Here is a 16,858-nt window from a genome sequence, read left to right as displayed (position 1 = left end):
CTGATGCCGGCAGATCTTCCCATCGTGCGCCTACGAGGCGTCACCGACCAGTATCCCCCGCAGAAGAAGTCCTTCATGATGCTGAAGCATATGTATGAAAACTACGGAGACAAGTAAGTGAAGCCTCTGACCCCGTTTCTGAATGATCAATTTGTGCTTGACTGCCCGCTTCGGACGTTTGTGAAGTGTTGTTCCAACCCAGTGGCGGATCCAGGGGGGGGGCAAAATGGGCATTTGCCCCCCCCCCAAACGGCATAATTTTAACATTACGCTTATGGACGATGCATGGAAAGAATCGATAAATTGTCATGGTTTGCCCCCCCCCCCCAAAAAAAAAATCTGAGCTGGATCCGCCTCTGTTCCAACCTCCGCAGCGGCCTTGTTGGCCCTTCCCTTCACTAAGGCTGCTGTGTTTGAGCCACATCCAACGGGTGCGTGCGCCTTGACATGCAGGGTGTGGTTCCCTCTGCGGAACACGAGATCCCCTGGTCATGGACCGCGCTCTCGCGTGTGGGAGTGACCTTACACGACTCATTCAGGGAATTTTCCCTGTTGCCTGTCTGTTGCGACGGTGTATAGTCTAGTTGCTAACCTGGTAAAAAATAGTTGTTTGGTTTGAGGCATGTTTTCCTGGATTAAGCAGTCATGTCTGACGAAGCACATTTACGTTTCACGTTTTACGAAGCCGGTTTACGCTTGACTGATGTCCTGCCATATGTATGGATGAGTATACGGAATCGGGCTGGTAAGGTTGTACTTCCTTACCTTAAAGCCGGCGATGAGCTAGCTTATCTGTTAACCCGGCCGGGCCCGGGGGGTAATCCCAACCACCGCAGCCCGGGGGGGGCGTTTTTCGCCCCCCTGTCTAACTCCGTAAATAAGGGAGCTACGGAAACAAAAGCGATACCAAACGAAAGGTCCTTACGAGACGATTCTAAAGCACTTAAAATTTTTGACCTCAGGTCAATTTTCAAGGTCAGAGGTCAAGGTCAAAGGCAAAATCCGGCACATGTGTAGTGATCTCAAAGTAAGCCTTCTAGAGGACGTCAGGCTGCATTAAACCGGCAAAATTGGGTGTCAAACGAAAGAAGAGAATCTGAGGATTCCGAAAATGTGCTAAAAATCAAAGGTCAAGGTCAAGGTCACGCTCAAAATTGACCTCAAACTAGCACTTTTCGCACATCTTGCGTGCTAGCTTCCAAGATGTTCTGAAATGTTTTGAGGCTTATCAGTTCCCTATTTGTGGTTCATCTTACGATACAAGGCTGCTCAAAGGTCAAGGTCACAGAATAGTATCCCTGCTAGAGGCTATTTCACTGATTCAAGTTAGTGATAATAAATAAGACAATTTTGCCCTCCGGAAGCTCTAAATGAAGGTTTAGAGGAAAATAGATGCCAGATTCGTGATCAGCGGGTACAAATCCATCATAAACGACCTTTAATGTGTCAAGGTCAACCAGAGGTCATTCGAGGTCACATGAGGTCAACATAAAACTTGACCTTTTCCGGACAAAATATATATCATTCGACGCGGCTTGACAAGGCGAATGCGATGGTACCACTGCCGTAGCTCTAGGACCATTTTTGTCGAAGTTATTTGCGAAAAACTAAAACCACATTTCTGGGTCGTTGACCTGACCTCTGACCTCAGGTCACCAAAACTATTTTTCTATTTTTCTGTAGGTCAAACGCTACACAACCGTGCTCGTAATTTGTCTTTATCTCTAAAACTATATTTTTAGCAGCTATTTGAAGTTTGAGTCTGTGACGCCGAAGTTTGCCGTGCAGGGGTCTAGAAAAATAGACGTTGTGACGTCATCAAGGGGGCTAGGTCCAAATTTTTTACTTCAGAAGATGTCAAATTGATAGGAGAAAAGGTACTGAAAGTTTCGCTTTCCTATCCCTAAGCGTTCGGGAGCTATCGCAAATATTCGCCAGGGGGGGGGGGGCGAAAAACGCCCCCCCGGGCCCGCGAGGGTTAAGCATCTGTATCCTCCCTCTCTCTCCCTTCCTATTACGTCTTCTTTCCTCTTGAGTCTCAGTTACCCCTCCGCTCTAGGTTGTACAGCATGCAAGAGTGTTATTGCCTCCTCCCGCGGGTCTTACTCCACCATCACCCGCAGGTACGAATGGTTCATGGTCTCCTTCCACCCTCACCCGCAGATACGAATGGTTCATGGTCTCCTTCCACCCTCACCCGCAGGTACGAATGGTTCATGGTCTCCTTCCACCCTCACCCACAGGTACGAGTGGTTTGCTCCTTCCACCCAGGTCTTAACTATCCCACCCTCACCCACAGGTACGAGTGGTTCATGCGCGCCGATGACGACGTGTACGTCCGCACCGACCGTCTGGGACGCTTTCTGCGCGGCATCAATTCGTCTCAGCCCATGTTCATCGGACAGGCCGGCCTCGGCAACAAGGCAGAGTTCGGACGGCTCAGCCTCGCCAGCCAGGTGAGTTCGCGGCCCACCGGGTCTTTCTGGCCCAATTTTCTTCTTAAATTGGTTCGTCTTTTCTTGTGATGAATTATCCTTCCCATGATGGTTATGGCTCTACTTCCAATGCTTCATCAGAGGACGTCAGTGATGTTCTTTTATTGGCTTTTCTCGTTCTATACTAGTAGTTTAGTCTCGTGCCTCGTTTTCTGAGGTCAGCTTTGGTACGTCGTTGTTTTACTGGGTCATGTATGCCTCTATCACAATATCACAATAGTAGTAAATTATGTCTAAGCGGCGTTTTGTGCGATAAGGAATCGGCTCAGACTCAAAGCAGTTTGCACGCCGATAATGCAAGCCCGAACCCTGGTATTTGGCGTTTCCACAATCTTATCTCGGTCTCAGCGGCTAGGTTATTGTTGGCTTTAGTGTGTTTATCAACGATCCGGCGAGACGAAAGGAGTAGGCTATGTTTGGCGGTAGGGTAAGCACGGGCTGCAAGGCCAGCCGGACCTGAACAACCGTTCTCAATGCTTCCACGACTCGATTCTTTCGCTCCCACGAATGGGACAGTGTTTGTGGGAACAGTCGCGGGCGAAACTGAGCAATGGAGCTGGTCATGGTAGTTCGCGAGTATTTATCTGCGGAGACTATTGATGTGGTACGTGCATGGGGTACTTGCTGCTAAGCGCAGTTTGAATAGACAACTTTTCCTATGTGGCTTTCATGCAAACAACTGGCAGAGCTTCTCGATGCATGGGTACCTGGATAATGGTTATTACAATCGTCGTGGAGGGTTTCTCTTACACAGGAGTTTCCTCTCACACAGTAAAACGAGCTTAGCGCCGTGGTGATATGCTCGTCGAACCGTGACGTAACGCCCCACGCACGTCCGGCGTGCGGGCGCCGTGCGCGGAATCCCGCGCGGTTTCGCCGCTCGTCGGTCCGCTGTTTGGCGCGCTTTCTGTGTCCGCCATATAGAGAGATAAGCCGGCATTTATTGCTTTACAGGCTCAGCTGTGCCCGTTGATCTGGGCGGTAATCTGGTTTTACTGCTGCCGATACACGCCGGCTTCGCCGCGTGAGCCGCTAGTTTTAGACGGAGGAGAAAATCCCAATACCGAGTGTCACCGACGAAAGTGCTCGGACCAACCCGCGCTACCGCTGTGCCGCCGTGATAGCCGGCCGGCCGCCGTGCCACCGCGGCGCCGCCGCCGCTCGCTGCAGCCGTCCCGCCGCCGCACCGCCGTCACCCCGTCCAGACTCAGGATGAGTTGTGAGGCATTGTGCAGGGCGGGGCCGCGAGCAGACGCGGCCGGCGGTCGGTACGCGTGCCGCCGACGCTGCCGAGCCGTAGCAGCGCCGCGGCCGCCACCGAGACCGAGATATAAATTAAAGACATGTCGTTTTAAGGCACGTAGGCCGCCAAGCTGGCGCCTTCAGCCACCTCCCTGCTGCAGTGCAAGTTTGCACTCGTTTTGCACACGTCTTAAGCATTGCGTATAAAATGTGGGTCACGTACGACCCCGGCAGAGTCTCACTTCGACCGTCGCGCTGTGCGCACGGACTGATCTGCCCCGCTCGACGCCTCGCCCGGCTGAGCGGGGACAGAGTACAGAAGCACGCGCGCAGACCGACTCTCCTGCGCGCAGCCGCGCCCGGCGGGGCAGTGTCAGTGCTTCAGATTGTACAGCGAAAGTGAATTGTGCTCCGTGTCTGCGTGTTTCATCTACCGGTTTTCTTCACAACTGCTTCCGCTTCTTGCTTCGCGTATACTTCAATAAATCCTCTACGGGAAATCTTCACGTCTATCTACTACTGAAAATCGCCGAATATCAAAAACCCAGGAGCTCACATAGCAGGCGGGCGGGCTACGAATGTCGCACAAACTCACCGAATAAAATACAGTCCACATCCAACCAGAAAAGAACTCCGAACGACAGTTTGTCGGCGACATTTGCTGGTCCTCCGGGCCGGATCCTGAACTATGGCAAGTGGAGAAGCAAGCCCGTCTCTAGAGCGAATGGGTGAAAGTGACAAAGAAGAAACCGCTGACATGGAAGAAGTACCAGCTGAACCAGCCGCTGCAGGTCAAGGACAAGCTGCAGTGACAACAGTCCAAGAGGAACCACGAGAAGGCCAATGCTCCAACGGGGAGTGGCGGCACCTCAGACAGGTGAGAGGTCGTCATCGGGCGGCTCTCACAAGGATTTTCCGGCGCGCTGAAGCTCTCGTGACAGATAGAGCCTCACGCGTCCAGTTTGGAAATATCCGCAGAGAAATGGACAGCGCTTTCCAAGCGTTGATGGCCGGTCACGAATGTATCTCTGGATACACGCAGAGTGAGGAAGAAAAAGAAAATGAGGCTCAGTACTTAAACGAAGTTCGTACGGAGAAAGAGAGAATCGAGGAGAAAATCGAGACTTTCATGACAAGCACCACAGACGAACTACAGCTGACCTCTACGAGACAGACTGACTTCAGCAAGGATGGAGGAGGGCAGCCTGAAGACGGCTTGGGACGCTCAGTGTCACGCATGACCCGTAGCGTCGCTCGCCGAGCAAGGTCACAGGTTAGTGGCAGCTCGGCGGCCTCTCATGCATCAGCTGAAGCCAGGATATCATCCAAACTGAAGGAGTTGCGTGTGCGCCAGCTGGAGCGAGAAAGGACACGAGAGCAAGAGCTGCGCGAACAAGAACAAAGGATAAGGCAACAAGAACAAAAGATAAGGCAACAAGAACAAGAACTGCAATACGAGAGAGACCTTCAGAAAGCCAGAGATGAAGCTGAAGCTGCCCGACTGGAGGCGGACCTGAGGGAAGAAATGGAAGACGAGCTCAATGCAGACAGGCGAGACGATTTTGTGGATGAAAATCTGGGAGAACCAATCACCGAGAAAAGTGTTTCTCAAAGGCCGAACTGCTCCAGATCACAACTTCGTTTCTCCGAGCCAGTCTCCATTACGCCCAGAGAACCTCTAGAACCTCTAACAGAAATCAGAGAAGAACCTCCGCAACTAGAACCTCCACGAATGGCGCCCAGTCCCGGTATGTCCACAGGCCAGACGTCATGGATAGATCAGCTGCGACCGACAGCTGCACCACGTCCGGCTCCTACGACATCTGCGTTCACTAAGAGCATCCCCCGTCTCCAGCTGCCGACCTTCTCAGGCAAGCCGTCTGAGTGGCTGCGCTGGGTCGGACTGTTCCGAGCGCTCGTGCACGACCAGCCATCGCTCAGCGACGCAGAAAGAATGGCTCATCTGCAAGCGTCAGTGATGGGACAAGCGCAAGAAGCCATCGCTGGCATGTTATTTGACGGCAACCTCTACCAACAAGCCCTCAAAACTCTACAAGATCGTTTCGGCCGAAGCACGGATGTGATTAAGGTACATCTCGAGAAAGTGTTCTCGGCTGAACCTCCTCAGAAAAACAGTGTTCGATCGTTGGAGTACTTCCATTCCGCCCTGCACTGCGCGGTCACGCTCATGCAGGCCCAAGGATATGAGGCGGACCTGTACAGCACAGAGAATCTTCGAAGAACGGTGGTCAAACTGCCAGAATATCTACGGCGTGAATGGGGTAAACATGTGCTCGAGCTCCACCCAAGACATCCATCACTCATCGACCTGGACGTTTGGCTGCTGAAGCAGGTCCAAATTGCATCGCTCTGCCAAACCGCTGAAATGCCGAGTGACAGACGGGGGAGAACCAGAGACCAGACGACTAAGCGAGCAGCGCATGCTACCGCAACTTCGTCACCAGCCTCTCCATCAACGGCACAGAAACCAGGTGGGAATGCGTCGTGTCCGAAGTGCGGTGGTGAGCACAGACTGCACCAGTGTCGTGAGTTCAAAAATCTGGACGTCGAAAGAAGAATCGACCTAATATTCGACAAGGGACTGTGCCTCTGGTGTCTGCAAAGGGGACATCTCGCCAGAGAATGTCACAACACCAAGCTCTGTGGTGTAAATGGGTGCCAGAGACGCCATAATCAGCTGATACATGGCAGCACCAAACGAACCACGCCCCTCACCGACCGCTCGGGAGCCGTAGCCAGTCAGCCTGCCAATGAAACAACTTCAGCGGCAGAAGGAGAAGAGGTACGTGTGGTGGCTGCATCTACCTCCATCGGAAAGACGGGCGGAACTCTTCTACAAATCGTTCCAGTTCGAATTCATGGAAAGAAGGCAGGAACTCACCGTGACACCTATGCTCTTCTCGATTCAGGGTCAGAATCTTCCTTCTGCAGTGAAGCTGTGCTGAACCAACTGGGAATCACAGGACAAGACGAACAGCTGTGTCTTCAGACAGTGGAAGGAACTGGAAAACCTCAAGCATCAACTAGAGTGAAGCTAGAGCTGAGCTCTGTGGCCCCTGGGGAAACTCGAAGAATCATCGTGCCTGAGGCGTGGTCTGTTCCATCTCTCGACATCTCCATGCCGAACGTCTGCAAGAAGCAGCGGGAGAAGTGGCGTCACATCAAGGACTTGGACATTCCTCAGTGCTCCCATGGACAGGTGGAACTGTTGCTCGGAGCTAACGTCAGCGAAGCAGTCATCCAGCAAGAGGTCCGGGTGGGTCAACCAGGCCAACCGATAGCTGTACGTACTGCGTTTGGTTGGACCCTGACTGGCGCTGTGTCCGACCTGCACCCTGGAAAACATGGACGAACTAGAAGAGCGATGTTCATCCAGAAAGGCTCCGCTGCTGACGAGGAACTGGACAACATGCTGAAGGACTGGTGGACAACTGAATCCTTCGGAGCCAAGTATGAAAGGTCAGTGTCACAGTCGAAAGAAGACCGTCGAGCGCAAGAGCTTCTAGAGTCAACAACCACCAAGTTAAACGGCAACCGCTACGAGACTGGCCTCCTCTGGAAGACTGACGACGACACGCCTTTTCCAGACAGCAAGGTGATGGCTACAAAGAGACTACATGGCACCGAGAGGTGTCTGGTAAACGATCAAGAGAAAGCAGCAGCTTACCAGGCCACGATCGATGCATATGTAAAAAAGGGCCACGCCAGAAAGCTGTCCAGGGAGGAGGCACAGCTCCGGCTACCCAGACGCTGGTTCCTACCACACCATGCCGTGACTAATCCCAATAAGCCAGGCCGCTTCAGGATAGTCTTCGATGCGGCAGCCAGATCGTACGGAGCATCGCTGAATGACAAGCTCCTGACCGGACCAGACCTGCTGAAGAACCTCACCGGCGTCCTGCTCCGTTTCCGAGAAGAAAAAGTCGGCATGGTGGCAGACATCCAAGAAATGTACCACCAGGTCCGTGTCATCGAGAAGGACCGACCTGCGCTCAGCTTCCTGTGGCGCGACCTGGACCAAACTAGAGAACCAGACATCTACGAGATGCAGGTGACCATCTTCGGCGCCAAATCGTCTCCAGCGTCTGCCAACTACGTCCTCCAAAGAACAGTCGCGGACCATGGAGAAGACTGCGGGCTGCCAAAGAAGGCCGTGGAAACTGTGAAGAACAGTTTCTACATGGACGACTTCTTACGATCAGAAGAACATGAAGATGATGCGTTGAAGACGACGAAGCAGGTGACAGAGACACTCTCCCGAGGCGGCTTCCATCTATCCAAGTGGGTAAGCAACTCGCGGCGCGTCCTGGAGAGCATTCCCCGAGAGAAACGCGCACAGCCGGAACTAGACCTCACAGAAGCGGAGCTGCCCACACAAGGTGCCTTGGGAGTGGTCTGGGATGCTGAAAAGGACAGTCTGAGCTTCAGATTCCGAGACTCAAGCGTCCCGATGACAAAGCGGGGAGTCCTCCAAAGGATTGCGTCGATCTTCGATCCTCTGGGGATCGCCGCGCCCTTCGTCATCAGAGCCAAAATGTTCATGCAGCAGCTCTGGACCAAGCAACTGGACTGGGACGACGAGCTGGATCGTGAGGAGCAGAAAGAATGGGAAGAATGGCTCCAAGAACTGCCAGCACTGAGAAACATCAGTGTCCCACGCTGCCTCCGTCCAACATCAAGTGACACAATAGCACGTCAGCTTCATGTCTTCTGCGACGCATCAGAAGGAGCGTTCGGAGCAGTCGCTTATCTCCGTACGACCTCACCAGACAGCACGCATCACTGCTCGTTCATCATGAGCAAGACACGAGTTGCACCGCTGAAGAGACTGTCGATCGTCAGACTGGAGCTGCAGGCAGCAGTGCTCGCAGTGCGCTTGGTGGACGCGCTCCAAAAGGAGATACCAGATCAAGTCAAGAAGGTCACCTACTGGAGCGACAGCCGGGTCGTCCTGCAGTACATCAGCAACGAGAGCAGACGATTCCATACATTCGTCTCAAACAGAGTGGCAGAAATCCACGACCTGTCAGACAAAGGTCAGTGGCGTCACTGCCCAGGACGACTCAACCCAGCCGATCTGTGCTCCAGGGGTGAGACAGTGAAGGAGCTCGCCGACAACCCTCTCTGGCTATCCGGCCCAGACTTCCTCCGAGGCGACGAAGAAGGGTGGCCAGAGCAGCTTCACGTTCAGAAGCTGGCTGAAGAAGACGTAGAAGTGAAAGTTGGAGCCTTCGCCACAGTCACGGTGAGGGATCCAAAGACAGCACTGCCGACACCGAGCAAATTCTCGTCTTGGACAAAATACAAGCGCACGGTGGCCTGGATCCTGCGCTTCCTCCGCAACTCGAAGCTGAAAGGCGAGCAGAAGCGACAGCGAAACCTAGGCCCACTGACCGTGTCAGAGCTCCATGACGCGGAGAAGACCATCCTCCAGATGGTGCAGGCGGAGGCCTACAGGACCGAGCTGCAGCAGTTACAGGCGGGTCAGCAGCTCAACAAGAAGAGCGGCATCGCCGATCTGTCACCAATTCTGGACGCTGATGGCATCTTACGAGTCGGGGGGCGACTAGAGAATGCCCCACTGGACGAAGACGCTCGCCATCCCATTCTACTCCCAGCAGGTTCTGATGTGGCGAGGATGGTCATCTACGAAACGCACCGTCAGCTCATGCACGCCGGCGCAGAACACACCCTGAACGAAGTTCGCCAGAAATTCTGGATTCCGAGGGGTCGTTCGCAGGTGAAACGAGTCCTTATCGACTGCGCCATCTGTCGCAAGAGAAGGGCGAGACCTCAGCCTCCAAGAATGGCCGATCTTCCCGCTGACCGGTTTAACACCTCCCATCCGTTCAGCTTCGTGGGGATCGACTATTTCGGACCACTCACAGTCAGGCGGTTCCGCAAGACAGAAAAGAGGTACGGCCTGCTGGTGACGTGTCTGGCCACGCGAGCCATTCATCTGGAAGTGTCCAACAGCCTGGATACTGACAGCTTCCTTATGGCCTTCCGACGGTTCGTGGCACGCCGAGGTCGTCCAAAGAAGGTTTTCTCCGACAACGGAACAAACCTGAAAAGCGGGGAACGTGAACTCCGAGAGGCACTAACACAGTGGAACCAGCAAAAGATCTCTGACGAGCTGAGCCAGCAGCAGATCGAATGGTGTTTCAACCCACCAGCCGCGAGCCACATGGGCGGCATATGGGAAAGAATGATCGGCGCAGTCAAGAGAGCGCTATCAGTCGTGCTCGGCGGCGAGGTGACAACAGACGACATGCTGTCAACTGTCTTCTGCGAAATAGAGAGCATGATCAACAGTAGACCGCTGACACACGTCACAGACGATGTGAGAGACCTGACAGCTCTCACACCGAACCATTATCTCCTGGGGAGGGGAAGCCGTTGTCTTCCCCCTGGAGTCTTCAGCAGCCAGGATCTGCACTCCCAAAAAAGATGGAGGTACGTTCAAGCACTGACGGACCATCTCTGGCGAAGATGGAAAAGGGAGTACCTCCATACCCTGATCCACAGGAGAAAATGGCAAGCTGACCAACGGAACCTAGCAGTCGGCGACGTGGTGCTGCTAGCAGAATCTGACACGCCCCGAGGTCACTGGCCGCTGGCGCGCGTGCTGCAAGTGTTCCCGGGACCTGACGGCCGAGTCCGCGCCGTACAGCTCAAGACGGCGGCGGGTGGCACGTATACCCGGCCCGCCACGAAAGTGGCGCTTCTGGAACTTGCCCCGTCGCCTCATCAGCCATCTCATTAGCGGACCGAACGCAAGCAAGAAATGATGCTGGCTTACTGTGGACTGTCGAGCCCACGCCCCCGAACCAGTTAAAGTAAGGAAGGCTGCTGTGCGTGTACGACGTACGTGCTTACCGACGCACTCACTATTCATCCGTGTTTTGCTTTGTGAATATGAGCCTCGTAACTCGCGCATAACGGCCGTTCGTGTTTGGTAGTTTATTCGATTCAGGCGTGTAAATCGTACTTGTTTGAACGTCTTTGTCGGTGATCGTGTCATTTTGTGTTCTCCCTGTGGTCAAACACGGGGGTGGAGTGATGTCACCGACGAAAGTGCTCGGACCAACCCGCGCTACCGCTGTGCCGCCGTGATAGCCGGCCGGCCGCCGTGCCACCGCGGCGCCGCCGCCGCTCGCTGCAGCCGTCCCGCCGCCGCACCGCCGTCACCCCGTCCAGACTCAGGATGAGTTGTGAGGCATTGTGCAGGGCGGGGCCGCGAGCAGACGCGGCCGGCGGTCGGTACGCGTGCCGCCGACGCTGCCGAGCCGTAGCAGCGCCGCGGCCGCCACCGAGACCGAGATATAAATTAAAGACATGTCGTTTTAAGGCACGTAGGCCGCCAAGCTGGCGCCTTCAGCCACCTCCCTGCTGCAGTGCAAGTTTGCACTCGTTTTGCACACGTCTTAAGCATTGCGTATAAAATGTGGGTCACGTACGACCCCGGCAGAGTCTCACTTCGACCGTCGCGCTGTGCGCACGGACTGATCTGCCCCGCTCGACGCCTCGCCCGGCTGAGCGGGGACAGAGTACAGAAGCACGCGCGCAGACCGACTCTCCTGCGCGCAGCCGCGCCCGGCGGGGCAGTGTCAGTGCTTCAGATTGTACAGCGAAAGTGAATTGTGCTCCGTGTCTGCGTGTTTCATCTACCGGTTTTCTTCACAACTGCTTCCGCTTCTTGCTTCGCGTATACTTCAATAAATCCTCTACGGGAAATCTTCACGTCTATCTACTACTGAAAATCGCCGAATATCAAAAACCCAGGAGCTCACATAGCAGGCGGGCGGGCTACGAATGTCGCACAAACTCACCGAATAAAATACAGTCCACATCCAACCAGAAAAGAACTCCGAACGACAGTTTGTCGGCGACACCGAGGATTGGCGAGATGTGGAGAGCATCTGTCAGGCTCAGGCGACTACCTGGTAATTGTAAGAAATCCGTGTTCCTTAGTAGTTCGCGCTACTGTTCGCCGAAACGTCAAGTTCATGAAACGTTCAAGTTTGAAACGTTCAAGTGTCCATGCCGATCACCCCGTAGCACAGGACGCATCAGCTGTAATTCTTCAGAAAAGTCTGAACGTCTCGTCAAAACTCGTGCCTTTGCTTCGCCTGAATTCCTTCATCACTTTCCACGCTAATATTCACTGATAGTATGCTGCATGGCGATCGATAACCGCCCACGGCCCACCGTTAGGTGACAGGGACATTCCACCGTCCCCAAGCTGACAAATTGACCGCCCGTCGGACGTCGCCACGGATCCGGACATGTATCTCTAGGACGGGACGTGCTGAAGGCTCGATTTCACTGGCGGTGTGGAATCTGTCCTGAGAGCTGACTTGTTTCTCGGATTTAACTATTCCTGGAGCTGTCCTGTCCATCACATTTTTATGTTGGGCGGCACTGCTGTGGAGAATGCCCTGTCGGAAGGACCTGGGCTGAATTTAGTCCTGTCCAGCGCGTGGATCCTGAGGAATCGTCTGTCCGCCTTACATCATCTTCTTCTGTCCGACCTACCTCACCTATACCATCCCTCATGCATCGGAGAGGGATGCTCACTTTAAGACGGAGGTGGGATAGAATCGGCTGTGGCCTGTGGCCCACCCAGTCCCCACCGGCTGTCGGACCTCGGCGAGACTCGGTCTCGACCGGCGCGACAGGTGCTGGACGCCAGGAGGGGTGGTGGACGTTTGTCACTGACGCTGGTGCCGAGCGTTTGTCAGGATGACTGCCTTCCAACACGGCTGAGGGTATCAGACGTCTACAACATTGGTGCTTCGGATAAGTCGATTGTTGCTAAAGTCTTAGGCATGTCAGTCAGCATTGATATTGAGTTAACATGTCGGTCTGAGTGGAATGGATGCGAGTTAAGTGTCCGTACCATGGGTTAGCTGAGTAAGCTAATCGTTTTCACCTTATATCCAGTTGATGCCAAGACGTCATCCGCTCAAATGGTCGTCACCCGCAGCCCTACCTCACCCATGCCGGCAGCAGCGGTGGCAGGTGTGACCTTCACCGTCGTCGCCGCATGTCGCGTCCCGCTGCGTCGGTCGGCTTCGTCCAGACTTCCAGTCACGCCCCGCGCGTCACGCGGCACGAGCTGTCACCTTGCGTGACGCGGCGTCCCGCGGTCATCCGCCGTATACCCTGTCGGCTGTCACCCCCGCCCCCCTGCAGTGACGCCCCGGTGTGGCACGTGCTGCGTCTCGCGGACAGGTGTTTGTGACATAAGCGCGGCTATGTCATCTGAACCTCCATATCGTGACGCTTCACGGGATCCCTAGCTTCCCGGTGTGATATTTCAAATGGTTGCCGGATATTCAGCCGCCACAGCTCGCATGGCGATACGTGATTCCTTCTTTCCGCTTCACATGGTCTGATGATGCCATGTCATGAATCTTCCCATAATCGCCGTGCTATTCACACCACCTTGCTGCTTTTGACCTTACATCTATAGGTCATTGACACCAGCCCAGAGTCACTGGTGGCTTCTCTCGGAGATTCCTCATCGCATTCTTGTGGCCAGGTGCACTTGCTTTGCTTAGGCATTCATGATTTCCCTTACGTCCGTGTGCCACATCCACTTATCTCTCAGCTATTCCATCTTTCTTCGTTCACCCACCCCTGTTCATTCTACCCTTCTTCGTTATCTCTACTTCCTTTCATCGCCCCTCATTTTCGCTACCCCTCTCGTTTTCTTCTACCTTCACCTTCATCGGCATGTCCCCTCTTTTCACTTTCCCCTTCTACCACTCTCCCTATCTCTGCTCCACCTCGCCTTCTCATCAAATTCCCTCAGTGCATCCCATCTCTCAATGTGCACGTCTCCTGTCTCTCTCTCCCTCTCTGCATGCCTCTTTCCGCTCTCTTCCTCTTTCCATATCTCCTGTCCATTCCCCTCGGCCACAGCGCAGGTGCCTCTGCCAGCGCCGCTCTGCTGAGCAGGCAGGGTCGTTTCGCTCCCCTGGTATGTTGTGCTTCGCTACCGTGACGCCGACGCCAGTAGAGGGGTCAGGAACCGACGGGTGGCGATGGCATCACCGCCACTGGCGCTCTTAGACACCCTTGAAGACACTCAGGTCATACAGGAGGGTCCCAATTAGGGCACCATGCTGAATGGCAAGAGGTTCAATGGAAGCATGTCGTCAGTCGTCTTTTTATCTCTTCACTTCATTGCGAAATTACGTCAGTCGAGACGAAAGCTACTGACGCATATTACTTTTCCATTTTGATTCGTGCATCAGATATCTGCGTCTTCTATGGACATCATCTGATTGTGTCTACTGCAGACAAAAAGGTCTGACGAAGGTAGACATGAGGCGGATGCTACTTGTTTCCGGTGGATCATTCGGGTTTCCATGGAGACCCGTGAGAACCCGTCTGACTCGCCGCCTCCCGGGTTGCGGTACCAGCTTTGCAACATGATGCAATCGGGCGATGTTGCATGTCACCCACCGCGGCACGAACCGGCGAGCTTCCTTCGCACGGTGGGCTCGCCGCAGACACCTGACCAAGGCTCAGAACCCGTCTGACCTTCCCTGGAAATCGTCACGGTCGTGCCGGGTGTCTGGTGACGTCAGATCACGTGATGATGCCAGTAAGAACTCCCTTCAGCCGGTTCCGAGCTACATACCACCTGCACCCTTTTACATAGGGCATCTTCGGGTGCCACGGGCGTTGCACTGGCCCGTTGCGGGGCCTCCAGCCGGGCTCGGACGGCCAGCTAATCGACAGTCGACTCACCTGGCTCGGCCACGCGGTGTCAGCCGGGACCAGGCGCCGGCCGGGCCGGGCCGCCGAGCCACCAAGCCGCGCACTGGTGGCCGCGGATGCTCCGACTCCAGCTAACGGTCCGTGACGCGACACCGCCCTCCCCAGCCCGGCCTGTGGCGGCGGCTGCGCAACGCACCACGCCGGCCGCCCGGCCGGCTGAGGTCAAGGCCCAAAACTGGTCGGGCGGGTGGGGCCGCGGCGGTCAGAATGGCCGGTGTTGACGTCAATGTCGCCGCAGACATGTGTGGGGTCTTTATTAATGGGGATTGATGAGCACCTGTTCTTAAAGCTGAAGATGTGTGTTTTCTTGAGAGAAGATAAAAAGATCCCGGACTCAAAGCCGTCTGTCGATGCACTTGACCATTAAAAAATTTCGCTGCATTTCGTTTTGATTTTTTTTTGTTGTTGAAATTATGAATGATAAAGCTGGCTCGCCGCTATTCGCATACACGTTCGATAAAATTACGGCTTGTGTTTGATGGATGCCTACACTTCATGATCTTATAAAGTGCAACTCAGCTTCAGATAATGCTTTTTTCGCTCACATGAGTGTGTAGGGCATGTGACGTATAGCGCTGGCCGCCGTGTAGGTAGGTTTAGCACACATCTTTCAGTTAAATTCATTTAATCAGTATCTGAACGCAAAACTGTACACTATTTACCTAGTATGTTTTTCATATCCCCTTAATAAGACAAATCATAATTACATATCGAAGCCTGATAATGTGTGATTGCTTCCGAATACCATAAATCATGCACTAAATCGGATACATGTGACGTTTGAACGATAACGTATGCTAAAAATACCTCTGGCTAATTATCCATAAACAGGACAAAATCTATCCAATTCCAACCCCAGTGCATGCTTGTTTGTGTGCTATAGGTAATGACAGTGACCAACCATAGATAAAATGAATCCAGTGGCTTACCCCGTTATGGCGATGTTGACACGGTGGTAAAGCATTTTGCTTGCCTTGCCGATTGCCTGCAGGTAATGCGTCTCCTCTTCAGACTTTTGCTATAGAAAGTAAGTGCATGTTCGCTTGTTGTCGATGGATTGCCAGTCATGGTTTTGTTATTTGTAGGACAAGGTTTTATGGGTGCTTGTAAGGATGTTTCGCTTTAGATCATTTCTGGACATATAACGGAGGAGAATGCGGTGCCCCTGCAAAACATCAAGATAGGTACAGCGTAGTAACTTTTATTTTTTTTTCGTAGATTCTGCTGATTTTCATAGGCTGGAAGTAAAACCCAGCGTATTGACAGCTAGCGGGGAATTGATAATGTCGAAACTGAAAATGCCAATGACCGAGCGAAAGCAAGCATACATACTTTAGTGCGGAATACGAAGTAAAACCGTCGAACGTTTTAGGGCTTTTCTATTTGTCCCATTAATAGGTAAAAGTGAGCACTGCGCACGCCGGCCTCACTCTCACTGGGAAGTCTGTGGTTCCTTTTTGACGTTTTTATGACGTGAGTGTGACCATTAACAAACATCGAGAGAAACCCGGCACCGCGTTCCTAGCTTTCAGTGTTTTTTTTTCTGACAAACCTTGGACCCGCCTATTTTACACGGTGACCCGAGTGCCTTTCACCTAACGGTGAGCCGGCCAATTCATGGACCGCAGGGCGCCGACGCCCACGATCGGTGAACAATGCCGGATATCTGCAGCTGAACCTTTGGCCGCTGACGCTGACCGCCCGCCCCGCCCGCCGGCACCGACGCTCCATAAATAAACGGGCCACACATCGGCACCTTCGCTCCCCCCCCCCCCCCCTCCGCCGGCCGACGTTCCGGCTGGCTTCAATGCATCCCCCATGAACTGCCAGTCAGCTTTCGGCAAACGCCAGGGCTGGTGCAGCCGTATGTTACAGAAGGCGGCGGGGTTCTCAATGAAGTGATAGTCTCTGTGATGGGGACCGACTGGTATGTCTCTTTCGGCACTCGCGCCTTGCCATGGTCGCATGACAGATTAGTGTGCAGTGTGCATCAGTCTGCGTCAGTCGGCGGCCCTGCATTGGGGTATGTTTTCCTCGGAGCTGGCAGCGCCGGGTTGGTAGAATTGTGTATAGAAGACTCATAGCAAGCAGCCTCCAGCGACCTTGGGTTTGACCTATCGAGTCCCAAAGCCATCAGCATCGATTCAACGGCCAAATGAGCCTCGAAAGGAGCTAATCTTAAGCGGTGACATCGATCCGGGCTCGTCCAGGTGGAAATCCTGCGGCTCTGTTATTCAGTGATGAGACCGGCGGTAGCGATTACCTGTGGGAACATTCAGAGGAGTGCCCGATGAACAGAACCGACC

The 16,858-nt window shown here is 53.9% G+C and overlaps 1 protein-coding gene across 1 annotated transcript in view; it reads left to right on the top strand.

The window, feature by feature from the left end:
* The window catches only part of LOC122391135 (chondroitin sulfate synthase 1-like), a 77,910-nt gene that overhangs the window by 14,129 nt on the left and 46,923 nt on the right, over nucleotides 1–16,858 (top strand). The window contains exons 3-4 of the mRNA XM_043384806.1: nucleotides 14–113; nucleotides 2,300–2,456. Coding sequence (XP_043240741.1) covers nucleotides 14–113; nucleotides 2,300–2,456 — 257 coding nt within the window. The remainder of the gene's footprint in view (nucleotides 1–13; nucleotides 114–2,299; nucleotides 2,457–16,858) is intronic.

This window comes from Amphibalanus amphitrite, unplaced genomic scaffold, assembly GCF_019059575.1.
Source record: "Amphibalanus amphitrite isolate SeventyFive unplaced genomic scaffold, NRLGWU_Aamphi_draft 000423F_arrow, whole genome shotgun sequence".
Lineage (NCBI taxonomy): Eukaryota > Metazoa > Arthropoda > Thecostraca > Balanomorpha > Balanidae > Amphibalanus > Amphibalanus amphitrite.
This window is presented reverse-complemented; position numbering and strand designations above follow the sequence as displayed.